This window comes from Pelodiscus sinensis, chromosome 18 (assembly GCF_049634645.1).
Source record: "Pelodiscus sinensis isolate JC-2024 chromosome 18, ASM4963464v1, whole genome shotgun sequence".
NCBI classification, from domain to species: domain Eukaryota; kingdom Metazoa; phylum Chordata; order Testudines; family Trionychidae; genus Pelodiscus; species Pelodiscus sinensis.
Genome location: NC_134728.1, coordinates 12,885,964 through 12,912,763, shown reverse-complemented (window position 1 = coordinate 12,912,763; position 26,800 = coordinate 12,885,964). Strand labels below are relative to the sequence as shown.

At 40.5% G+C, this 26,800-nt stretch overlaps 1 protein-coding gene across 4 annotated transcripts; it reads left to right on the top strand.

Annotated features, from left to right (window-relative positions):
* On the top strand, positions 1-25,674 carry STX16 (syntaxin 16). Of its 4 annotated transcripts, none has more exons than XM_006125326.4 (9): positions 1-527; positions 4,810-4,821; positions 10,821-10,928; positions 12,130-12,270; positions 13,064-13,226; positions 16,272-16,363; positions 18,048-18,191; positions 18,801-18,881; positions 22,694-25,674. In XM_006125326.4, exons 1-9 carry the CDS (start codon positions 393-395, stop codon positions 22,796-22,798), a joined length of 981 nt encoding a protein of 326 aa, XP_006125388.2. In that variant the 5' UTR covers positions 1-392; the 3' UTR covers positions 22,799-25,674. The 4 variants fall into 4 exon arrangements, with proteins under 4 accessions (XP_006125388.2, XP_006125391.2, XP_006125392.2 ...); XM_006125329.4 differs by having other exon boundaries at positions 2-473; XM_006125330.4 differs by lacking the exon at positions 4,810-4,821 and having other exon boundaries at positions 2-473.
* The last annotated feature ends 1,126 nt before the right edge of the window (positions 25,675-26,800 follow it).

Genomic DNA, 26,800 nt, shown 5'->3' with positions numbered 1-26,800 from the left:
AGTGAGCCGGGCCGCAGTCAGATCCGGGGGGGGGAGGATGGATGGAGCCCGGGGCTGCCACACGGGGCCGGGGCTCATTCCCGCTCCCTAGTCCCTGTGAGCGGCGGGAAGGAGCCGCCGGGGACTGGCGCTGCATCCGCCCCGGGATATCCGGGCTGAGCTAGGGCGGGAGCCCCAGGCAGGCCCCGCGGGGGAGGCTCAGGGGCTCCCGGGAAAGGGGGGGGGCACAGGTCTGACCTGGGAGCCGTTAGGTGGGGAAGCCATTGGGGGGCCGGTCGGGGGGCTGTACATCTCGAAGGGGAGTTGAGGAATCCGGGGACCCCTGGGAGTGCAGGGGGGGTTGAAGACTCGGGCCCCTAGGAGTGCACGGGGGCCCCCCTAAAAGTAGAGCCATGGCCACCCGGCGTTTAACAGACGCGTTCTTGTTGTTGCGGAACAACGCGATCCAAAACCGGCAGCTGCTGGCCGAGCAAGTGAGTAGTTACAGCTCCTCCAGCCCTCTGAATTCACGTAGCATGGCTGCTGCGGTGAGTCTCCTCCCTTCATCCTACTGTATCCCACACTGGCTGCTCTAGTGCTATCTGCTTAGGACTGTCAGACAGCAGGTGTCCTCCTTGTCTCCTCCCTCCTCTCTTCATCCCATCTCCTAAGTCACCCCTTCGCCTCACCTTTCTCCCCTCAAACCCCCCTTCCCCTTTCTTCTCCTCACCCTGCTCTTTTTTTCTTACTCTACAAGCTCCCTTTTCTCCAATTGCCTTCCTTCTCTCCTATCTCCTCTATGTCCCACACTTCTAACACCACCCCCCTGCCCACTGTCCCTGCCCCATGTAAAATGAATAGAATATATATGTCATTTCTTATTGATCTTCTCTGTTTGCTCCTTAAATAATAAACTTTATTATTATTATTTAAATAGCCTCATATTATCACTAGACATTAAGTTGTTGTCTTTCCTTTTTCTCCTGACCCCGCCCCCTTTTTCAGGTAAAAGGAATAAAGCTATCTTTTTCATTCTGATCTTTTCTCACTTTGCTGTAGGCACTGTTAAAACCTATAATGCAAATTGCCACCGTTATTTTAACCCTTTCTTATTTTGAGACGTTCTCTTTTCTTCCTTTTTCAAAGTAAACAGTCATTTAAACATCATTTCAACTATTTGAAAATACTTTATAGTAAAATAGTAAAAGTAGAAGTTAATTGGACTGCAGGCACAAGAGTACACCTGTGTACACCACTTTGCAGGATGGATGCTTGGAGTGTATTCTCTCCATTGGTAATATATACATAGAGCGCACGCGCGCGCACACACACACACACACAGACACACACACACACACACACACACACCCAGCGTCTGAGGCCCCAGTTTCAATGCTTTAACTATGAAAAGTGAAAACCTTCCATTTTTTCCCTTAATTTCTTATTATTTCCTCTTCTGTGTTGGTTTTTATAGCTTTTGTTGTTTGTGTTCTATTGCAAAGTTGTTATAATACACAGTGCAGATACCACCAAGCACAATCCTCAAGTGCAATCCTCATTCCATACCTGTGGCTGTTTATAAATGGTCTCGTCAAATTCCAGTATTGCTTTGAATCATGTATGAAATAATTATCAAGAGAGTGAGGCTTTTGTAAATGCACATAAACAGGGCCAATTTGAATTGAGTTTAAAAATTGGGTTTCAGTAAGTAATGAAGCACCACATTTGACAGGCCAGCCATGTAGACTTCTGGTTGGTAACTGAAACTATATGGCTGTGTTGACATTGGCGCGATCTTGCACCAAAGCAGCCGCTTTCGCACAAAAACCTGCTGCCTGTCTACATTGGCGGGGAATTCTTGCGCAAGAACACTGATGTTCTAATGTGTGAAATCAGTGCTTGCGCAAGAACTATGATGCTCCCGCTCAGGAATAAGCCCTCTTGCGCAACTGTTCTTGCGCAAGAGGCCAGTGTAGACAGGCAACATGAATTTCTTGCGCAAGAAAGCCTGATGCGCAAAGGCACATGCCAGTGTAGATGCTCTTGCGTTAAAGAGTATTTGCGCAAGATCATGCCAATGTAGGCATAGCCTGTTAGTATAGCATTGTCTTCGTCCATTTCTGCTTTTAGGTCAGTCTTCTCATTTATCTAGAAAAGCCTCTTCTAAATAAATGGGTCCTCCTTTCTTTCTCTTGCTTTTCATTAATGCATTTTCTATAAGGAGAAACAATAATTAATGCTACAAATTCTGTTCCAACATAGGTGCTGCAGTAGACTAATCTTTGTCCATAGTTAGCTTTATCCTACCTATCTTTGTACAAGCTACTTACAGTATTACCTTTACAGAACAGTAAAGGTCACACCTAGTAATATATTTTAAATGTATTTTATTCTGGCACTCTGTTTGGCTTTTCTAAAATTGTATTTGTACACATAGTTATTAGAGGTTGTTAAATCACCAAGATTTTTTTAGACATTCTAAAGTTTTAATACTTGCCTAGAAAGGTTACTGATGATGAAAACAAGCATAGAAACAACTGACCAATCAGATTCAGTTTCCATTGAAAAGGTAATGGGATAGTAATACTTAGCACTTGTTTATGCTTTACATTTTCAAAGTCTTTACTGGCATTGTTGGGGAAAAAAACTATTTTGCCAAGTGCTGGTACAAATGCAGCCAACATTGGCAGTGATTGAAAAACTTAACTGTCTCCTTGTTGCCCCATAAGAACATAAGAATGGCCATACTGGGTCAGACCAAAGGTCCATCTAGCCCAGTATCCTGTCTTCCAACACTGGCCAATGTCAGGTGCCCCAGAGGGAGTGAACAAAAGAGGTAGTCATCACATAATTCCTCTCCTGTCATCCATTTCCAGCCTCTGACAAACAGAGGCTAGGGATGCCATTCCTACCCATCCTGGCTAATAGTCATTGATGGACCTAATCTCCATAAATTTATCTAGTCCTTTTTTGAAAGCTGTTAAAGTCCTAATCTTCACGACATCCTCTGGCAAGGAGTTCCACAGGTTGACGGTGCACTGTGTGAAGAAAAACTTCCTTTTGTTTGTTTGTTTGTTTGTTTAAATCTGCTACCTATTAATTTCATTTGGTGACCCCTAGTTCTTATGTTATGGGAACAAGTAAATAACTTTTCTTTATTCATTTTTTCCGCACCAGTCATGATTTTATAGACCTCTATCATATCTCCCCTTATTCTCCTCTTTTCTAAGATGAAAAGTCCCAGTCTTTTTAATCTCTCTTCATATGGCATCCGTTCCAAACCCCAATAATTTTTGTTGCTCTTTTCTGAATCTTTTCCAATGCCAGTCTTTTTCCTCATGTGAAATTAATAGTTGGACCAAGTTAGTAGTGGACAGATGTCTGTTCCATAATTCCTACTTAGTTACATCCATGTTTGTCTCTACAAGAAAGTACAAGCCGGTCCCCAACTTACAGCCACCTCGACTTATGACCATCTGCACTTATGACCAAAGCGGTCGTAAATGCAGGCTCCGAGTTACAAATGCGATCCGCGCTTACGAATAGCGCAGTCGCAATGTAACTCAATGGGTTCCGAGTTACGATCATTCCGAGTTACGGCCAAGCGTTTGGTCCATAACTCGTTCGTAACTCGGGGATCGGCTGTAAAGAACTGCATAGATTGAATTGTCTTCCATTTATCTGTTTGAGGTACCTATCACTACACTTATTAATATAGCATCTATGCAAATTGCCTTGTCCTCTGTAATATGGTGCCTCCGAAGCAGGGTTAAAGCACACTGGCAGGGTGGCAAAGTCTAATTGGTAACTACATTGTTTTTGGATAAACAGGTTCAAGAGTTGTTCATCTACCACCCTTCATAAATACAATGAATTACTGTAAAAAGTTATTTTTTATTCTGCATTAGAATAGTTCAGCCTTCTGATACAGTCATGAAATCAATGTAACTGGAATTTTAGCTACTCAGGCAAAGTTTAAATCCTTTTTTTTTTATATCTAAAGCTGAGTATATGACTATAAGAGCTATTTAAATGTAGCATGAGACACCGTTTTACCTCTGAAACATTTTGTCCTTGCTTTCAAATTAACATTTGCTTTTAATTTTTCAATTATCCTCCTGAAAACACAGTTGTTAAACTGGTAAAGTTGAAAATATATAGTAGTTGTTCTATATTTTGGTGTTTGGGTGTGGCTTTTTTGTTTGTTTTTTCCCATTTCCTCTTAAAGCGATTGTAGTGCTTATCAGTAAATGTATGTCTTGAGTCATCATTTCAAGCTTTACCCAATAAAAGTATCAAATCATAATGCATACAGGTCCTCCTATCTGTTTCTTGAATCAAATGTGTCAAAGTGTATACTGGATGTTGAATATTATGGGCACATGATCCTTGCTATATTAAACTGTTCTAGCTCACATTAAACATGTTTTACACAGCAATTCTTCTTTCTGATGGTAATCAAAGTCATATGTTAAATTGCATTTAAATCAATTTCTTGACTGTTTCTTGATTTTTTTCAAACAATTATTTTCTTGTTTACCAGCAAAAAACCAAAATACATTTTAAAGAAAAATGTGCTTTTGTGTTCCAGGGTAAATACTTATGTAGATACATTGAGAATGCTGTAATTTAATTAGCCATTATTGTTTTAAGATAATTTGTGGTTTGTTCTTGGTAAACAGTCTATTTATTTAAAAAAAATAAAGCTTCAGTACTTTCTCAACTGACTGTACCCTATCTCTGTCCTATGTGTGTGTCTCTGTGTCTCTCTCTCTCTTACCTTTTGCTGTCCCTAAATGGATGGGGCTGATGGAATCAACAAATCATCAGGAGCTGGATGAGGTATTGTTTTTTCATGTTTTGTTCCACCATGGTGCATCTAATATAGATGACTAGAAGATTTACCCAGTATTGCTTGGGTCCTTAACTCAATCAGTTTGGTTTTTTGGAAAATAAAATTTAAAATGTACATGTTTCTTTGGAATCATTGCTCTGGGGTGTGGCTGGGGATTAAGGGTTCAGTATTCAGGCTGCCCTCAGGGAGAGAGGAGTACTCGACCCTCTGTCACCATAGCATCTTGGGACAAGGTGAGAAGTGCCTCTCAGTGGCTGCTGCAGCTCCAGTGGGCACATCTGGGGGATGGGGTGCATGTCCCCCGGCTAGGACAAGTATGGATTCATCTACCCCCTGATCTCCCTAGCCATGGTGAGCAATGTGGCAAACTGTGCACTTTCCCCTCATTCTCTGACAAAGGGGATCAACCAGCAATATTCCTCTATGAATTGGGGTGGGTGGGGGAATCCTGGGGAGTAGGAGGCTGGGCTAGGGCAAACTCAGATGTGGGCCGGGATACGCCCCCAGCCACCCCTTTTCACCTGCCTAGTGATTTTGTGTCTCTTTGGTATGGTTTTATGAGACTCAGTCCCATTCTAGGCTTATTCCATTTACCAGGTATAACCCAAACTCTTACTTTGTTTTAAGTTATGATAGGAAACTGTATACTGAATTTGGTGATCCTAGTTTTTTCCATTTAGGAGTTCTTGAACAGACAGGCAGACTCTGTCAAATATGTAGTAGATGATTAGTTAGAACACTCATATTGTTTTACTGTTAATTTCTGAGATTTAACAGTGTGAGATCAGTGATGTATTTTTCATAATATAAGAATGAGGCAGCTTTTTCATTAGAGTGAAGAAGAGTTTTGTGAGACATTTTGATGTGCAGTGGGGTCATATTACAATATTACTACATAGTTACATAAAACTGTCCAGATTTACTGTGTACACGCTGCATATAAAAACTTTATACAGTGAAACCATTAACTATTATTCCTGCTTTTGTTAACTTTAGTAAGCATAGGGCTTATTACTGTGAGTAGTCCCTTAGGATTCAGTGGACTAAGCAGTGTGCCGAGTAACACATGCAGCAATAGGGTCTTTGGGAGTGTCCTTATTATCAACAGATCTTCAAAGCTTAAGCCTTTAAATCAGAAAAGCATTATATGCTAAAAACAATTAATTTGCACAACTTTTGATTATCTGCACAGCTACAAAATACACGTTGCCATCTACTTACACAAAGTATTTGTGGGATTTCTATAATGTGACATCCCCTGTTTACATGACATTTTGAAAAAAATCTCACCTTCGTGATCACATATAACCCATTTGCACTTGTACAGCAAAATTAAATGCAACCCAATCAACCTACTTTGAAATGCAGCCCAAATAAAATGAACTGAAGAAAATGTTTATCAGTAGCTTTTTCTTAAAGTACAATTATCAAATACCACTCATGCTGCTTTATTTAATTATAAATCCATTCTGTCTCTTTTCAATGTCCTATATAGAAGTCGAGTGTTCCATTTGTAGTGGCAGCAAAGCTTTGTAGCAATACTTCAGTGGAAATGAGAGGAAGCTGACTGAATTAAATTAGAAAGCATGGTCTAGTGACTAAAGCTCAGGATTAGGAGTCAAGAGACCTACGTCTTATTCCTAGCTCTGCCATAAATGTTCTGTGGACAAGTCATTTAACCTTTCCATGCCTCTGTTTACCCATTAGTTTTATAAGGATATTACTTCAAGGCTTTGTGAAAGTATTCTTTTGAGGTACTCTGAAGTAAAATGCTATAGAAGTATTAAGTAATTTATGTGATTTACTGTCCTACTTGTCTTACCTCAGAGTTTTCTTGTTTGTACAGGCCGATAATGAGCCTTACTCAGTGTAACTACTTACTGTGTTCATTTTCCTTTTTAATTACAAGTTATTTCAATCACATATAAAAAAAAAGAAAAAACATTGAAGGTTGCAACATCTAACTCAGCAAAACAGAACAGATCCAGGTGAATTACTGTGTTCTATGTGTCTAAATCAGTTTCAGATTCTTCTGATGTTGCTAGCTTTTTGGCGTAAATAGGGATGTGATAGTGTAGTTGAGTCAATAATTAACTGATAAGCAAAAGCTTATTGGTTAATGCTATTGACTACATGCATTCCCCCACCACCTAATTTTTTAGAGGGATGGCCAGCAGCCTGGGAGCTACTCCTACCTCAGCTCTACACTTAAAGTAGTTTAGGAGCCGGGTGGGCAAGCAGCCCAGCTCAGTCCCAGCTCATGCCAGGACCCAGAAACTCCCAGGACTCGGCATGAGCTGGGACTGAGTGCTTGCAGTGCTAAACCCTTATCGATTAATCGTGTAGTCGACAAATTTTTTGTTGACTACACGATTAACGGATTGTACCCTTCTTAACATCCCTAGTGGTAAAGAAGAGTGGCAGGAAAGGCACCAAGCAATTGCTAAGGCAAGGAAATAAATGGGCACCTTCCTTCCATCCACTCCACATCTTAAGGACACTGAGGATAAGTAAGAGTATTTCATCATTGATGTCAAATCCTACAACAGATATGCATTAGTATATGTTATGCTTAGAAGAAGCACACTGGACTTTTTCAGGGGATAAGGCAACACGCCACATTTATTGATAATATAACAAAGTAACACGCATGCACGTACACACATGCACTAATGGAATAGTTACCAGTCTGTTGCTCGGCCCAACCTATTGGCCAGATAGCTTGGGTGCGACGAAGGAGCCGGGGTTTTGTCAGTCCGGACTAATGCTCCACTTGGCAGGACGAGAACCTGAAGAACCATACAAGACACTCCATCTTTTATAGGATTTTCCTTGTATGCAAGTATATGGATTTTGCTTGTCAGGCCTTAATCAGTCATTCAGCATCACAGTTTTCCTAAGATATATGCTTATTGGGAAGAAGTTGTTCTCACAGTCATTTGATATCCATATGCTGACAACCCCTTGGGGGTGCTGTCTTTCCAGTGAAAGTTGTTATTGGTTTCCTATCAAGGGGTGCTTGCCACTAACTTCAGGGTTCATCAACTTGCCCCGGTAGTCTGTCTTCAGTGTGCTTTCACTTAGTTGATAATTATTTGGTGCTTCTGAGTCTCCGGCCCTTCCTCTGACTATTTGAGCATGCAGTGGCCTTTGCACTTATCTCTCCTAAAACATTCTCACTTTCATTCACACAAACAATACATTAACACAACTGCAGTGTGAGACAAAAGGGTACTTCTAGTCATTTTACAGAGTTACAAAGTCTTTCAACATTAAACTTCTTTCTATCTGTTACAAGGCCTTACCTAATATTAACATCACTATGCATTACAATATTCCATCCCTTCACTTTAACATCAGAACATGCTAACATCAAACAGAGCTGGAGCTAAGTTAACAAAGCTGCCGGGCCTGTCTGAGGCCTACATCTTATGTTTAAGTTTAATTCAAACCTTTTGCTATAACATACGTTCATTATAACTAACTAACTTATTAGTTACAAAATTCCAGGGCTACACATATCTGAAATCAGAATTTGTCCTTCAGTCGTTACCAGATTGAGCAAAGATGTTATGCTCTTTTTTGATCCTTTATTTTATACTAAGGCTTTATTAGAAGCCTCTTGAAAGTGAAGTGAAACTCTTTTGACCTACACCTATCAGTAAGATTTGGAAAATAAGGCTGCTGCACACTTAGAGTATGTCTACACTGCATTCCTCTTTCGAGAGAGGAATGCAAATGCAGAGGAACAAAATTGCAAATGAAGCGTGGCTTTGAATTTCCCATGCTTCATTTTCATCATCACATCCGGGCACTATTTCTAAATACCCTTTTTCGAAAAAAAAAAACCACTGGCCAGACGTTATTTCGAAAGAAAATGGTAATTTCAAAAGAAGGGTTTTCTTTCGAAATAACCGCATCTAGACAGTGTTTCTTTTTTTGAAATAGGGTATTTTGAAATAGTGCCTGGACGTGATTATGCAAATGAAGCGTGGGAAATTCAAAGCTGCACTTTATTTGCACTTTCGTTCCTCTGCATTTGCATTCCTCTCTCGAAAGAGGAATGCAACGTAGACATACCCTTCCTCTAAGTGTTTGCAACTCTACAGATAACCTTTGTGATTAGTTCTTTCCTTTTAAAATCTTTCAACTTTTCAAATTTGGTTGCAACCATACTGTGTTTTAATAGAAATCTGCACTTCACTTTAAGTATACTATCTAAGTCTCTTCAGAATGTACTGCACCCTTTCTTTTAAAGCTGATACAACACTGATATAAATAAATCAGTAAACTTCAACTCCCAACAACATTAAATTCTACATCATGATACTCATTAAAATACTTTCTTATTCAAATTCTATGACTCCTACAAATTGTGATGGACACAGGACGTTTTCCTCTTTGTATTTGTGCTGTTCTGGAGAATATACTATGATGCTAGTGGGCAACATTTTAAAGGCTTATTTTCATTATGAGAGTTAATGCAAATGCACATTCAAAATAGTTTTGGGGTTCTTCTAAAAGCATTTCTGTTGGCAGCTTTGTCTGTATGGTTACTTATTTCCTTGCCAGAGTTGCTCCTGTCATTACTGATTTATTTTAAAGTTACTCCCACAGGCCTTAATTAGGATCAAGGCCCAGTCTTCTAAGCACTGTACAGCTACAAATATACATACAAACTTAGCCCCTCATGTTACAGTCAGCTCCATCTGGGCAGGCCCTTGTTAAAGTCAGTAGAACTCTGCATGGATTCAGTTGTTTGCTGTTGCAGATAATCAGGAATGGGGATAAGTAGACCAAATGCACCAAGCAAGTGCAACATGCAGATTGGAGGATGGGAGGGAGGATAGAGGTAACATATTTACATAGACTTAATATTGCACAAGTGTAGATCATGTATACTAGTTCTGTTATTGTAAATATGCCTCCTAAAAACATAGCCCTTTGAGGTCCATTAAAATTCTCCAATCCCATATAAGGTAATTTTGAGCACATTGCCTGTTTGTATCTCATGTTGTTTACTTTTGCTTTCTCCCCTGCCTTTTCTAGATAACTCCTTTCCCTATCATTATTTAGGGTATGTCTAGACTACATGGCTCCGTTGAGGGAGCCATGTAGATTTGTTTATTGGGCAAAGGGAAATGAAGCGGCAATTTAAATAATCGCCGCTTCATTTAAATTTAAATGGCTGATCAGCTGTTTGTCGGCTCAGCGCGCTAGTCTGGACACTCTGTGGTTGACATCAAAGCCCTTTGTCGACTGCCCCGGTAAACCTCATCCCATGAGGTCCTTTTCTTAGGTTCATAGGAAGCTAATGAACGTTATCTTTGGTCATTTGGAAAATTCATACCATTATTTGAGATTATAAAACAATATATTAAAAAATTACGTCCTTGAAATTAAATGAAATTTGAAATTTTTCGATGACCCTCATTTGTAGAGGAATGTGGCCAATATGAGGATCCTGTGGCAAGAAGCTCTCAGTAGAGCCAATGCCTTTTCCCTTACTCTAGTTCATGGGCTTCCTGGGTCCCAACTTTGAAGCAGAGAGGAAAATGTGTGACTGTCCATTAGTTGCAGAATGGATTCTGTCTCCCAAATCCTGACAGGACACAAGGTCATTGCTAATTAGTGATGCATCTAACGAAGTGGTTTTTACCCACAAACACTTATGCCCAAATAAATTTGTTCTATATATATCTTGTTTGTCTCTAAGGTGCCACAGGACTACTCGTTGTTTCCAAATAAATCTGTTAGTCTTTAAGGTGCCACAAGACTCCTTGCTGTGTTTGTGTGAGAAACAAGCCTGCCACTAACGAGTAAACTGTACATGTAATGAATTAACTATGCTCTTAGACCCTTTGTTAAACTGGCTTTTTTAAAGCAAGGATGACATTACAGTGATTACAGATACCTGAATTGGATGTATATAATCTGAATAAACAAAGTTTTCTGTCTTTAAATTTGTTGCTTTTACCCTCTGTAGCTTGCTGATGATCGCATGGCACTAGTATCCGGGATCAGTTTAGATCCTGAAGCAGCAATTGGTGTAACAAAGAGACTACCTCCCAAATGGGTTGATGGAGTGGGAGAAGTAAGTTACTTACATGTTGTTATTGGGTATAGTTTCTCGTGCAAGGATTTTGTTGCGGAAAATAGCTGTGACAACACTAATGCAGTTTACCGTAGTAGTAATTTACCAAGGAGTTAGTTCAGTGAGGTCTTTTTGTAAATTCGAATGCTGTTTTACATACATAATGTAAGAAACCTGGCTCATCCTACTACAAGTTGAACTTCTCTGGTCTGGCACCATCTGTAGCCCGGCAAGATTTTAGTTAGCCCGATGTCCACTTTTCATGGGTGTGTCCAAGTTTTTAATGATCCGTAAAAATTTGTTTACAGCCGTCAGTCCTGGCTCTCAGTGTTCTGTGTATTATTTAGCTCTAACGTTTTCTAAGAGCCTTGTAAGCAGTAGAAGTTTTTGATAATGCAGCTGGACGCTATTGACTTCTCATGGTCCCGCAAACTCTCTGGTTTGACACTGGTCAGATCCTGAGGGTGCTGGACTAGAGAGGTTCAACCTATAGTACAGATTTCAAAAAGCCTCTCAAAATGTGCTCACAAAATTTACAGTCACCCCCTTTCCTGTATATAAAAACCATGCAATGTGCAAAAAGATGGGTATTCAGCCTTTAAAAGCACAGTCCACTTCTAGCAGACATCTGGCTTATGACCTTACAGTTGTATTTTTCGTAGCCAATTTGATATTATGTACTTTAATTTATACCATGATGCTTGAAATTCTCAGCGGAGTAGCCATGTTAGTCTGGAAGGATTGTGCCTACAAAAGCTCATGACACAACATTTGTTTTAGTCTGGTGCTGCAGGCCCATTCATTTTTTAAGTTTTACCATTATGCTTGATTTGTATTACACCACCATGTGACATGGGGGAAGGTGTAATCTGGATTTTTCACGTTTCCTTCAAAACTTGCAGTTTTGCTTTTACTATTAGTATTTGATATGTTCTTTCACTCTATTATGGTCCAGTCTAGTGGAATTAGAAATTTGAAAGCACCATAATCCATTGTCTACTGGTGAAGGGTTTATGCTAAATTAAAATGGCAGTAGAGCAACAGGGTTACAGACCACACACTCAAAGGCCAGCGTAAAATGTGGCCTGTTTTTGTACAATGCATGATTCTGTTCAATTAAATCTATGTACAGATATAATTATCTGATATTTGTCAGAACCTTTTCCTCTGGGCATTGCTGTCTTTTTTCCATTTCTTTTAGATTCAAGATGATATCAACAGGATTAAACTGAAGATGAAAGAATTAGCCAGTCTTCATGACAAATATTTAAACAGACCTACTTTGGATGATAGCAGTGAAGAAGAACATGCAATAGAAATTACTACCCAAGAGATCACACAGGTGCAGATAAAATATTTTCAGAGTTCTGAAGCCATTGCTCTGCTTAGGTCTATCCTGATGTGGCACTGATTTGTTTGAAATAAAGTTTACATTTGCTAATTAGTGTAATATTGTGGTTAGAACAGGTGATTGAGCCAGAACTCTTGGGTTCTGTTCCTAGTTCCTCCATTATGTCACTGAGATCCTGAGTGGTGGTGTTGGTCTGTGATCTACAGGTGGTCAGCTGGGATGATGGTGGCTTCTTTTTCTGGACTTATACTCTTAATGACTCTGTGATGACAAGTCATGTACTTGCTCTGTGCCTCAGTTTACCCATCTGTAATATAGATGTTAAATTCCTTGCAGTAGTATTGTGAGGCTCAAGTAATTCATGTTTGTAAAGGAGTTTTAAAATATAAAATAGTATTACTAATATGAACCTCCATTCTGAGCAGAAATAATTGCTTTCTAATGGAGTAAATATAGTTTTTGAGTGGAACAATCAGTACGCTCTCTTGAATGCCTTTTTAATTCACAAAGTAAGTACCAACCACAAATCTGTTAATCCATTACAAAATCTAGTTTACAGAAAACTTCAGCTTACATTTAGCTGCAAATTTGTTTGGATTTTAGTCTTCATCTGTGTGCTGTATTTTTATATCCATTTAAATGACAGCCTGGACATCAATGTTCTTTACTTCTCTTTAAAATATCCTTATGTTGAAATATTACAGTCCTTCATATTCAGCATTTGAGCCATGTGATAATTAAAATGTGTTTACTATTCTTTGACTAATGGGAATTATTTTTTCAGCTATTTCACAGATGCCAGAGAGCAGTGCAGGCCTTGCAAAGCAGGTCACGTAATTGTACAGAACAAGAAGAACGTGTTCTCAGAAATGTAGTGTCTTCCTTAGCACAGTCCCTTCAGGAACTATCCACCAACTTTAGGCATGCACAGTCTGACTATCTCAAACGTAAGCATCCGCAAAGACATGTAGTACTAAGTGCCTTCTGTCTGCAAAGTATTAAACAAATACTCTTGTCCTATTCCTTTTGTGCTATGAAAATGGTATCCCCATTTTCTGAGTTGAGGAAACAGAAGCACAGAGAAGTTAAGTGACTTGGTCAAGATCACAAAGAGCTAGTAGTAGATTCAAGAGTTCCTGGCTCTAAGTCCTGTTCAAACCACTTAACTGCCTCCTTTTATTCTTATTTATTTATAAAACAAGTGAATATACTTAGCATGTTCTTGCTACAAGTATGTGATATAAATATGAGTAAAGTCTTATGTACAGACTAATTTACTCTGCAATCAGAATTAAGTAGTCTCAACTTTTTTTCGAATTACGTTTTGCGGAACACTTATGGTGTACAAATTGCTTGTAAGTCATCTGCAGAACTGCTTTTGTTACATTGGTGAAGCAGCTGTTAGTCTTCAGTCAGTGGTGCTTGCTGTTAGTTGAATCCTAATTCAAGACCCTTAGGACTTGCAAAGGTGTGTGTGGACAAACTAAAGTAAAAATATAGCAGGATGCCACATGGCTGCTTCGTACCTCTCTTTGGTTTAAGTTCTGTTGAGCTTTTTGATAGAAATAAAACAGTGATTATATTTGAGGCTGATAAAATTAAAGTAGTATTTAAAAAAAATGTTTAAAAACCAAATTGCAAACTGACTACAGAGATTAGAGTAGAGGGAGCTGTGGGCAACAAATGGAGACTGATTGCTAATAAATGTTCATGTCCATAACCCATAGAGGAGAGAGAACACAGATGTAAAATGGAATGTGTAATATACCACATATATAATGTGCAGTATCCAAAATTCTGTAAGTAGGCAAATGCACCAATTTATTTTTGTCTTGTCTACTTAATATTGGTCTAATAATATCTCTTCATCCTGTACCCCAGCATTATAGCTGCCACAAGTAACATTTGGGATCATGACTAAGAGGAGACATGCACTGAAAGGATTTCTTTGCTAGAAAATAGCCCCTGACAGAGAGAAAGAGAAAAAGAGAATGTACCTACTTAGGTACGTTAGGGACCACATCACCTTCATATATGTATTCACTCATCACCTCTAGCTTTGCTCAATCCTAAAAATATGCTTTTCTGAAGAAAAGACATAAAATACTTTCGTAAAAGATGGGGCAACAACGAAAAAACTCATTTAATTTGATCTGCTAAATGTTAGAGCATGTTAAATTACTTGGAAGTTCACAGAACATAATGATTTAAGAGTTGCTGATCTAAGCAGAATTTTGGGTAGTCATAGTTGTCATGCTTTGTAAATAGCAGTCTGTAAATGCCAATTAAAATTCAGTGCATGTTCCAGAGGCAGCAAGGGAGAGGAAAACAGGAGCCAGGGCCACCTCCCTTTCCCCCTCTGCTGTATCTCATAAAGGGGAATAGGGGAGGCTGTTGCGAAGAAGCCCCTGTCCATGGCAGCTCGGGCTGGCTATGGACAGGGGTTGCTGCCAGAGCTGCCTCTGCTTGTGGCCAGCCCGGGCCACCACGAACAGCTGCTGGACCTGGTGACTGCTGTGGCTCTGCCTTTTAAATAAGTAAGAGCCAGGCAGACTGACCCTTTTTAATGTAGTAGAAGCCGCCCGGCAGACCCGCAACAGTCCTGGAGCCAGTGTGAGCTGGGACCGCTCAGTTCCAGCTTGCTCAGGCTGTAGGGGCCACCTTCATTGCAGCTCTGCCTTTTAAATGTAGCAAAAGCCACAATGGTCCCAGAGCCGGCGTGAGCCGGAACTGCTCAGTTCTGGTTCACGCCGGCTCCAGGAGCTACCCCCGCTGCAGCTCTGCAGAGCACCTCTCTTTATTGACTAATCACATAGTCAATGTTAATTGTATTGATTACACAAGGAGTGGGCAAGATACCTCTTGCGTATCACATATGACCCGCAGAGCCCCCTGCCAGGATCCTCAGGCATGCAGCAGCCATGTGCCTTTCTGCTCTGGAGGGAGGGGAAAGCTTCATGTGATCCCCCCCAGTCCCAGCCCAATCATCAGCTCCTATTGACCAGAAACAACCAGCCAGTAGGAGCTGAGAGATTGGCCTGGGGCACAGGGGCAGCACAAGCCTCTTCCCCATCCCGGAGCTGAGCGCCACATGGAGGGAACAGCCTGCAGTTTTAAGCAATCTGGGGCTACAGCAAGCAGGGAGCCCAGCTTGGCTTGTGGGAGCTGCAGGGCTGCTGACTGGGAAATGCTTAGGTAAGCGCCTCCCAGCCAAAGCCTACCTCCTGCACCCCAACTCCCTCCCCCAGGTCACCATCCAAACCTCCTGCACCCCACTGCCCCAGGTCAGAATGTCCTCCCAGTCCCGTCCTGCAGCTCTCCCCCAGGCCAGAATCCTCTCCTGCATCCACATTTCCTCCCAGACTCTGCTCCAGGTTGCCACCCAAACCCTCTGCAGTCTGCACCCCCTTTTCCCTTTCTCTCTGGTCACAGTTCCCTCCCAGACTTTGCATCCCATCCTAGAGCCCCTGTCCTAGGCCAGAATCTTCTCCTGAATCCATACTCCCTCCCTGACCCTACACCTCAATCCCCTAATCCAGATTACAAGATCCTCCTTCATCCAAACTCCCTCTCAGACCTCACACTGTCTCCTGCACCCCAGTCCCTTACCCTGTGCTCTCTTCTGCACCCAACCTCCGTCCTAGACCCTGCATCTTCTCCATGGAAAAGTGTGGTGCTTGGCCACTTTCCAAAATCTTGGAGAGCCACCCCTCCCCCCCAAAAAAAAATTATTGCCCACCCCTGGACTACAAGATTAGCCAAATACCTGCTACTTAAAATCCTTATGAATAATATGATATTGCTCTGCATAAATGACTTTTCCTCTCCTGCACATTTCTTATGTCCTCCTTAAGCATCTGTGAAAATATTATTTCACCTATTGTGAATTATTTCAGAATGTTGTATTTTAAAATGGCAATAGTGGATCTGGGTGTCTTTCTGCTTTGTGAATCTGAATATTATATTCAACCACAATGCTTGTCTTTTTACAGGCATGAAGAATCGAGAAGAAAGATCCAAGCATTTCTTTGACACATCAGTCCCACTTATGGATGATGGAGAGGATAATACTCTTTATGACCGGGTAAATTAATAGGAGTTAAGTGAATTGTACTGGAGAGTGGGTTTTTATATTTGTTTTTACTGTGGTGTTAAATATGAGAAGCAATCTCATTTTTGATTGTCTGATATATACATCATGCCACATGGGAGTTCTAGCTTGCCATTTATTTTAGTGTTCCAAAGGGATCAGGGCTCCTGGCTGCCAGCAGCAGCAGCCGGAGCCCCAGGCACTTTAAATTGCTGCAGGAGCCCAACATGGCCTGCTCCGGGTGGTACTGAGGGCTGGCGGGGGAGGGGGAGGACGCGGTGGGCCATGGAATGCTGAGGACTGTCTGCCTCCACCTTGCCCCTTCTGCCCAAGGTCCTACCTCTTCTGGGAGTGTAGAGCCCCTCCTCCACCTTGTCCACAGGCCCAGCAATTCCGTCAGCTCCTTTTCTGAAGAGAATTGTCATCGGCAAGCATGATGGCAGCTTCAAATGGATAGTGGCAATGTCCAGTTATGAATTGTGATACCTTTGGCTCTGTTTGCTCTTGACAGTGAAGTTAACGTTTTCTGCACAGACCTTATGGAGCAGAGTTTCAAAGAATGGGTCCAATTTAATGCTTTAACTCTATCTCATCTAGTTGATATATTGCACAATGTATGTCTCCAGGGTCAGTAGGGCTGACAGACTGACTGGGCCCCGGGACATGGCCAGGGGGGCCTGCTCTTTGCACCAGAGGTGGGTGGCTCGGCTGGAAGGGGTGGGGCAGCACCACTTGGAGAGCACCAAACCTCCCGCAGGCAGCCCTCAGCGCTGTCAGGAGCGCAGCATTCGGCACTCCAGCAGCAGTTTAAAGGACACGGGGCTCCGGCTTCTGCCAGGCGGCAGTGGCTGGGAGCTCTGGGCCCTTTTGGTCCTTGGGAAACTGCCCCACTTTGTCCCTCCATGTTGGCGGGCCTATCCAGGGTTACCACATATGTCAATGCGTCCCTAACAAGTGCCCACGTTAATGTTTCAAGAAACTGCGTACTTCTGCTCTGTCAGTGTTTCTCAGTATGCCTCTGTTCCTTAGTTGGCACTGCAAAACACTACAGCCTCCAATGCTAAAGGATTAAGTAGTGAATTTTTGGGAAATATGGTGGACTGTATTTCAACTAGCATAATAGTAGTGTGTCACTTGACCACTACAAGAAAGCCCTGGGTTCATTTTCAGACTTCGTAGTGCATGGGAGATAAAAACATAATGGGAGATTAAAAATAGTAATGTCTGTGTAATACAAAAAGATTCTGCTAACACAGTCATTGCTGTAATACACACTTTAGCAGCAGTTGATCTTATGAGATGTTCTGAACTCCAAGAATTGAGCAGATAGCCAAAACTACTATTGACACGTATATCACTTCCTGGTTTATACATGTGGCCAAATGCTTTCAGACAGATTTGTATGCCCCATTGATATTTTAACTGCTAGCCTATATTTGGTATGCAAGTTTCTTATTTTAAACATCTCTACCAGAAATGCTGATGACAATCCAAATTATTTTTGTGACAGCCCTAAATCTGAAACATATGTAATGCACAATTGCTCACTAAGATTCTTTTCTGTGGCTGCTATGGAAGTTCCAAAGAGGTGGCAACATTAGGATGACAATAGTTTACTACTACCAAAGTTCCATGTTAATTATGGCTAGCTCATCATTTAAATTGTCTATTTCTACAGGGTTTTACAAATGACCAGTTAGCATTGGTGGAAGAAAACACATTAATGGTGGAAGAGCGGGAACGAGAAATTCGCCAGATTGTACAATCAATCTCTGATCTTAATGAAATATTTAGGGACCTTGGAACAATGATAGTGGAACAGGTGTGTGAACCGATGGTATTAGCACTACAGATAGAGCTGGTAGCCCTGCTTATTATTAAGGTTGCCTGGCAGTGCTCACTGTAAGGCCCTCTTTTCAATAGCTCACAATTTTGCCAAATTTTAACCTTTTGGGCAGTAATATTCCATGCTTGGTGTTATAGATTACCAGTTCAGCCTACTAGTTTTTCCCTTTGATATTTGCATACCCTTTGCTACTTGTTTCCCGCCCCCTTCTTTTTTTTCTTCCCTCCCTCCCCTATTTATTTTAGGTCTGCACATCCTAAACTCAAAACTCTGGTCACCTGAAAAAGTGGGCTGTGCCCACGAAAGCTCATGATACCATCTACATATTTTGTTAGTCTATAAAGTGCTACCAGACCATTTGTTGTTTTTTAAGTTTATCCTGTGCAGACTAACTTGGCTACCTCCTGAAGCCTACCTCAAGCTAGTGTGCATTACTCTCCCTTCCTCCCATGGTTTCTGGCTAGGGAAAAATATGTTTGCCCACATTAAAAACCCTATTTATCACCCTATTATTAATTGTAACTTATTGTTCTGTAAAATGTATTTAGGTTAAGGTTCATGCTCATTATAACTATTTGTATTCAGGGTACAGTGCTGGACAGAATTGACTACAATGTTGAACAGTCGTATATAAAAACTGAGGAGGGATTGAAACAATTAAATAAGGTAAACAGAGAGCACGTTTAAAATGCTTTGTTATATGATGTTCTTTAATACTTTTAAGAAGATTGTTCAAAAACCATGACCAAATTTAAAAAACAAAACAAAATCAACTGGTACATTATCTGTCGCATACCACTGTGGCAATTGTGGATGCAACAGCAAGTGAACCTTGATTCCTAGAATTAGGCACCACATTCATAGTTGAGCACCTAAATATAGGTTGTCTGATGAGTTGTTGAGCCCTGTGCCGTTTCCACAGAAAATCCCTCACGTTCGGTGTCCAGGTTTGCAAATGTTGGCCTTTGAGAGCCAAATGTTGGCCTTTGGATTTAATATACAGGTGATGTTTTTGTGGGGCTAACAGTAGGTGCTTTCCTTTTTTTCCACAGCATCTGCTAGGATTTAAGTCAAACCTCATGCTTCTGCTCTGAACATTAGGCTAATTCTATACTAGCAAGTTTTGTCAACAAAACTTAGGTTGACACTCAAAAGTTGCCAAAAAAATTGGCAGAGGGTGTTCGCTCTTGCTCCCGCTGTCTACAGATCATGCCCACACTGAGGGCAACATCATCAACAGTGCAGAGTATGTATCCCACAGTGCAGAGATCTTGGGATTGTGCATCTTGGGATTTCCTTGAAATTCTTCCACAGCCTCATCAGCTGCTGAGAGCAGAACCATGAGTAGCTCGGTGAGCTCTCGCTGCTGAGGAATGTCAGAGCAGCACAGCAGCCTGTCCCCCTCCCATTGCAGCAGCCTGTCTGCTGCTGTGTTCCTGGTGCAGGATAGAACAGGAGCAGTCCCATGATTTGTTCTTTGGTTGTTCCTCAAAGGGAGCAGCTCACTCAGCTGTCAGACACTTCCCAAAGCTTTGAAAGTGAAGAGTTACATGCCCGCAGGGCAGCACCGATCACACTGAGCAGAGTGATCAAGACAGGCATTCTAGGGTACTGACAGAAGCCAGATCTGTCAACAAACAGCAGAGTCTATACTGGCTCTTTGTCAACAATAAAGGGAGGGAAAAAGGAAAAAAAGTCTCTTATAGGTGTGGAAGTTTTTTGTTGCTGAAACTGGGTTTATTTTTCTGACAAGCTGCATTGCAGTGTATATACTCACAGTTTTGTTGCCAGAAGGCAGTTTTTGGCTACAAAGCTTGGTAGTGTAGCCACACCCTTAGCTTTGAAGTAGCTAAAAAGCTTGGACTCCAGCAAAATAATACAAAAAGGCTTTTTTTTAATATAGGATTTTGTTCTATTAGTTTCATGGCTGGTAACAAAAAGGAATGAGATGTTTATGCTCAAACTCAGAATTTCAGTGGACCATTATATTTTGGAAACTTGGAAGTCTAATTATAACAAACTCAGTCTTTTCATATAATTGCAGATTTCTGATACATTTCCAGCCAAAAAAAAAAAAAGCGCCATTAGAGAAGAGCATAATACATTTGCTTTCTAGTTCTTTTCCTGCTTGTTTATAAAGATGAATTGGTAACCACTGAAAACATGGCATGCATCCTCTGGCTATAATTACTAAAGTAATGACTATCAGTTTGCACAAAATAGGCTAGAAATAAATACGTGATCAGAACTGGAGAGATGTAGTAATTGTTAGTAACCCACACGTAAGTCCCTTGGGGCACGCTGATTAGAACTTGGATCCTTAGTGCAATACGCATTGTATACTGACTGTTTTCAGTACATGTGGGCTGTAGCTAAGCACTTGAGTGAAATCTAAGTCATAAAAGATATATATGAAAATCATCCTGATATTGTAAAACATAAAAAGTTCCTGCTATTTTCAGTACATTTGGTATCTCTTTTTAAGGCATATGTTATCAATTCTCTTGTTTCCTAATGTTTCTCCTTAGTAACAAAATGAAAATTACCCACTCCATTGTTTTGGGATACTCTGAGGACCAGATTTCCAAGCTAATTAGGTGTGCAAGCATGTGGACAGCACATCAAATAATTGCATATGAAAGTGACTGGTTAACATTTCTTGACTAACACTATTACACATTTCTCATAAACATTTTTAACATTTTTCATTTTCTTAAAACATTGTTATGGTCTTTAATTTTTTTTATTTAAGAAATCAAAACAAGAATTGTTTAGTGTTGAGTTGAAAATGTTAGTTTTGGCTTTTTTGGTGTGCATGTCTCTCCCCCACCTAATACCTAAAGCGGGAAAATGGAGAGAAGGTGTGGGATGTGGCAGAAAACTGAAAATCCAATCAAAAGAAAACATTTCCAATTCCAATTGAAACTAAAGGACATTTTTCATTTTGTTACATCAAAAAACACGTCAAAGGAAATGAAGCATTTTTGTGAGATTTTCATTTCCTTCAAAACCTACTTTTGTTAAAATAATACTAAACATTTTTTGAAGAATTTTTGACCAGCTCTATAGCTTAGAGACATTTGTAGGCACAATTGCCTGATTTGTGTCCACAACTTAGGTAATTTCTGCACCTAAACAATCTTAAAATTCTGAGTTTAGTTATTTACTCTTTTAGCTGTGTTGCCTCTGTTCTCTGAAGTAATATTTTACACAGCACCCTGTGGGATATACAGCTCTTCCAAGAACTAAAGATATGCAGAGTATGGATAAAGGAATAGTTGAAGACTTTCATTCCCTCCCCACTTGCTGCCTCTGTATCAGAGGCAGCTTGGGGGGAGGAGAGGGAAGAAGAGCAGAAGCTGGTGCTGGGGGTAGCCGACTTAAAAGCTAGTTCTCCCCAGCACTGTTGCCGTGATGCTGCCTATCCCCTACTCCCCGCTGCTGACTCTATCAGAGGCCGGGGTGGACAAGGGCTGCTGCCGCAAAGCAGCCCCTGTCTGCAACGACCCAGCTTTGGGCAGGAGCTGCTTTGTCGCAGCTGTCTCTGTGCATGAGGGTCCCAATGGGAAGTTGTGACACCCTCCCCCTCCACACACAAGGACTGCTTTCACTAAGCAGCCCCTGTGTGCAGGAGAGCCTAAATCCCCACTGGGTCCCCTGTGCACAGGGGCAACTGCTAGCCGGGCAGGCAGCCCAGCTCGTTCTGGCTGGTGCTGGGTGTGAGACAAAACCCCACTGCCACTCTGCAATTTAAAATGTAGTAGGAGCCAGGGGGCAGGCTGCCCGACACCTACTGACTTCTAAATTGCAGAGTCACAGCGGGATTTGGTCCTGCACCTGGCGTAGTTGGAACTGAGCTGGGCTGCCTATCAATTAATCATGTAGTCAATAAAAATTCTTTCAACTACTCGATTAGTTAAATACCCACATTTTAACATTCCTATTGCACAGCCAAACTTTAATTGACAAGAGGTCAGATTCTATGATGTGAAGTTTCCCTCTGATATGAATAAAACTAATGTAGCTAAATGGGGTATTAGTATATACTTGTCTTCAGCACATATTCGCCCAGTTAAAGATGCTGACATGAGTTATTGAGTCATAAGGCTATGTCTATATTGTAGTTAAACACTCAGTGGCTGGCCCATGTCAGCTGAGTCAAATTTGTGGGGCTCTGGCAGTTGGCTGTGAAGTTGTGTAGACATTTGGGCTCAGGCTGTATCCCAGGTTCCAGTCCAATCCCAAACATCTACACCACCATTATACAGTTCCACAGCGCGAGCCTGACTCAGCTGAACAGGCCAGCCACAGATGTTTAATCCAAAGTGGCCACGTTGCAGGATATTGTGAAAATTACAGACATAAATATAGTGTAAGAGTCTAACGATTGTCTAGATCCTAAACATGGATCATGTCCTGGTCTGCTTTTGAGCAGTGTGGAAATCAACATACTAATGACCTTTCTTTTGTTTCTATAGGCTGAGCAATATCAGAAGAAGAATCGGAAGATGCTTGTCATTTTAATTTTATTTGTAATAGTAATTGTCCTTATTGTTGTCCTTGTTGGTGTAAAGTCACACTAGGTAACAGTTCTATGATTTTCTTATTTTTGTGTGTATGTAATTTTTTTCCTACTCTGAAAGGATGGACCTGCACTCCAGAAAGTTGCCTTTGAATGTATAAGCCCTACCGGTTTTAAAGTCCGTGCAGTGTTTCAGTAGAACTCTTCGCTATACATGCTTCGGTGATATGAGAGGTGTTTGTAAAACTTGTACAGAAAATGTCAGGACAATTTATAAGGCTACCAAATTGGTCATCCAGTTCTTTATCCAAACACTTGGAATACTGTGCAGTATTTTAAAAAATATGGAAAATAAGAGTAGAAATTTACAAGAAAGAACAATAATTAGTATTTTACTATGTGCAAAAAAGCGCTGTTCTTTGCGTCTTACATTGCAATTTTGTAAACTAGAAAGGTTTTTATGGGACTATGATTTAGAGGTTAAATGCCTTAAAAGATGCACAAAATTCTAACTGATTTCACATATTTTCTCCAAATTTTTAAAAAATATATTTGAATTGACTATTGAAAAAGAAACCTCTTAAAACAGAGCATAATTCAACCCCTGTGATCTGAATTTAGATTTTGCACCATTAGTAATGATGAAGGTAGTATCTGAAAGTGTACATAACAAGACTTAATCACTGGTATAATCTAACATGTATAATTAATTAAAGTGACTTCCTAAGCCTAAATAATCACAGGGATATTTTTTCCTTATCAAAAGATCATGCACAATATTTCGATTGCAAATGTATTGGTTATATTTAAAGTACATTTGGCTACATTAAAAGGGTTTTAATGGTTAGAACTAAACCTGCAAGAGAGAGGAAATTCTCCTTCTAGCCTCCTGTATCTTTCATTTATTTCCCTCCATCAGGTGTCCCACAAGTAGCTCCAAACATTTACAGTACATCTAGCCATGCACTCAATCTACATGAGTATTTCAGTATTGGTATAATATGTATTGCAGTCATTGCCCCTGGCCAGACTTTTTCAGGGACAAGTTTAAGGTGCAGTATTGATCATGACTCAAATTCTGTACTAGGATTTTTGATTTGCTGTGAATTGGCAGCAGTGCAATTTGCCATAGATCATGTAGGGGAGAGAGAGGAAAAATCTTGAGCAGTGGAATATTAATGGTTTAATATGGTCCAAAGTGGTGTTCAATTTTAGGGACATTACCTTACTGTCTTTAACAAGGCTTTTCTGTATTGAAGATTTGGTTTCTCTAAGGGGCTGTAGCTTGTGTTAATGGCACTTTCTGTTCTGATTTGGCCAGTGGTCTGCATGTGCTTGCACTGATGTTGTGCCCAAAGCCACTGAAGCTCAGATACACAATATAATGAGTCTAAAGTTGTACATGGGGGATTGGGATCTTCTGTCTATATCAGGGCACAGACCTTTTCATGCCATCCACCAACCCCTACTTAACCTAGTAATGATGATATGTATGGGTCTTCCTTGGCATATTAAGATATGGCTCTTTTATAAAGTATTTCTAGCTAGCTACCATATAGAGCTTCCTTTGAAAAGATCTTCAGTCAGTAGGGGGATTAGGGTATCTGTTTACTCACTGGAATATTTCAGTTTCAGTTTCAAGTCTCTAGTTGTCATATATGTCAATCAAACAGGACAAATTGACTCTCGTGGAAAGAGATCTACTAATGAAGAGGCTATTCCCTCCTTCCTGCTCCGCCAACCCCTCCCCTCCTCTGAAGAATTGCAGTTAGTAGCTGCAAGGCAGAGGAGATGCATGGAGGGACTTGATAATGATTAGTCCCAATAATGGTTGTTTTCTATATTAAAAATGGAGAATATATTGTAGGCTAAAGAGATAGTCCCTAGCATGTGCTTAAATTACTGTCTTGCAAGATGAATGTGCCAGGGAACTTTCTTGGAACTGGACTAAATTTCACATTTTCTCAGTCTCCCTCAGTTGGGAGAAACATTTGTTGTCCTTTATGAATCAGGCAGATGATAGGAGACTAATGGGAATGTGGCTCATTTATGTTTCACAACTGGCTTAGTGAGGGCCAAATCCATAATACAAAGTAGTGTATGAAATGGAAAATAATTCTGAGCACATAGTTGGCCTTCCATGCAGCACCACTACCCACAGAGTTACACACTCTACAGACATTTGGAAATCTTGCTGATTAAAGTGTCACTTCTGAATACCTCATTCCTTGGGCTGAGCGCATATTTAGAAAATGCATATTCGATATGGGGAACAGGGCAAAATAAATTTGTTGGGTGACTGGATGGTTGTTTGGATTGGTGCTGGAATATGGGGAGCCATTCACCATAGGTTATTGGTTGAAATCTGCTCCAAGTTGGTAGCAACCTTTAGTCTCTTTCACCAGATGGATAATGCATGGCCTGTGTGGAATAAGATAATTTCAGGCCAGTTTCACAAACAGGCATCAATGGGGACATTCTGCACATTTTAAATGATAGGCTAGTGAGACTGGACTATCATCCAGCCATGAAATGTGAGACACTGGGAATCCAGGCTCTGTTTCTACTCCCCTTATTTGTTTTCTGGGTAGAGAGGATTTGGTCTCCAAAAACTGACAAATGAGATTTTTTTTTTTTACACAAAATTCACCTACACGGTTTGTAAAAGGCAGGATAAAATTCTTGTTTTGTAGCTGGTGTGCGCTCCCCAATGTTGGCATAGAACTTTCTGATGACTGTGATTTAAAACTACTGTCTCCTAATTGTGTTACTGCTATCTGCCTCATATGGTATGTAGCAGTGAACATTGCTTTAATTTAATATACTGTATTTGCAACTTTCACTCTCAGATGTTATTTATTTGTCTTGACCAGTGTTTTTGATATTTTCTCCTAGCTGATGAATTTAAAGGCATAATAAAACAACACTTCAAATTAATTGGTTAGTTATTACTCATTTTTTACAGATTTATACAAAAATAAAACAATTAAGGATGTACATTGATGTTTTTTAAACAAAAATAATTTTGTGTTTGTAGTCTGTCAAATTTAAATGTAATGGAAGCAGTAATGATATAACAAAATCAATGCTCATTTTAACTGTTAAATCTCATGAAGGATGAACACTTTACCATACATAGCCAGAATTAGGAAAGAAACAGCATTCATCTCCTACAGGTATTGCTGAAATGGAAGTGATGGCCTTGCTATGCTAAAATGATTCAAAATATTTAACAAATGTGAACATTGTATACACACTACAAATGACAAGTTTAAGCTGAAATGCTGTATCTAGCAAAATTCATGATGAGCTGGTAACTGTTGAAGCTGATATATAGTGATACTGTGTTCATCTGACATACAGTCTTTGGTAGAATATTATATCATTCCAATTGTCTGAATTTTATTATAATTCATTCCAGATGTTCATTCAGGGCCAAAGCATAATCATTTATATAAGGCTGGAGTAATCTGGTTTGCAAAGGAAATCCTCATGGGATTAAAGATGGATGGTAGTATCCTATTAACCTAAGCTATGGAGCCACTTGTACAGTCATAGCAGCCTATGAGATGTATCAGAAGCCCCTACCTACATAGAGGATTTGGGCCATTGGGTTACCATAATCTCATCAGCCTATTGACCAAGCCTCTGACCTGCTTTCCTCTCCTCCCCTCTCTTGCATGCTGTGGAGAAAGCCAATGCAATGTATTCTATAGCATTAGGGCGGAGCACCTCTTCCTGGTCTCCAGACATCTCTCTGTCTCACAAAGGGCAATGGAGTTAGGATTCAGTCGTTGATGCAGAAAGCTATTTAGTTGAGAGAGTAGACACCTGCAAGAGCTAGAAGAATAAAAATTGCAAGAACGTGTTCTCCAAGAATGTGTGGCTCTCCTTACCTGTCCCAAAAACATCCATGGCTTACAGGTCTCCCTGGCCAGCCTATTATATCAAAATTCTTCACTAAAATACAAACAAATAAAAAATGATCAAACCTACCCTTCAATGCAAATCAAATATTTTAGAATCAAACTTTAATAAAGTTTGAAAACTACAAAGTCTTGTA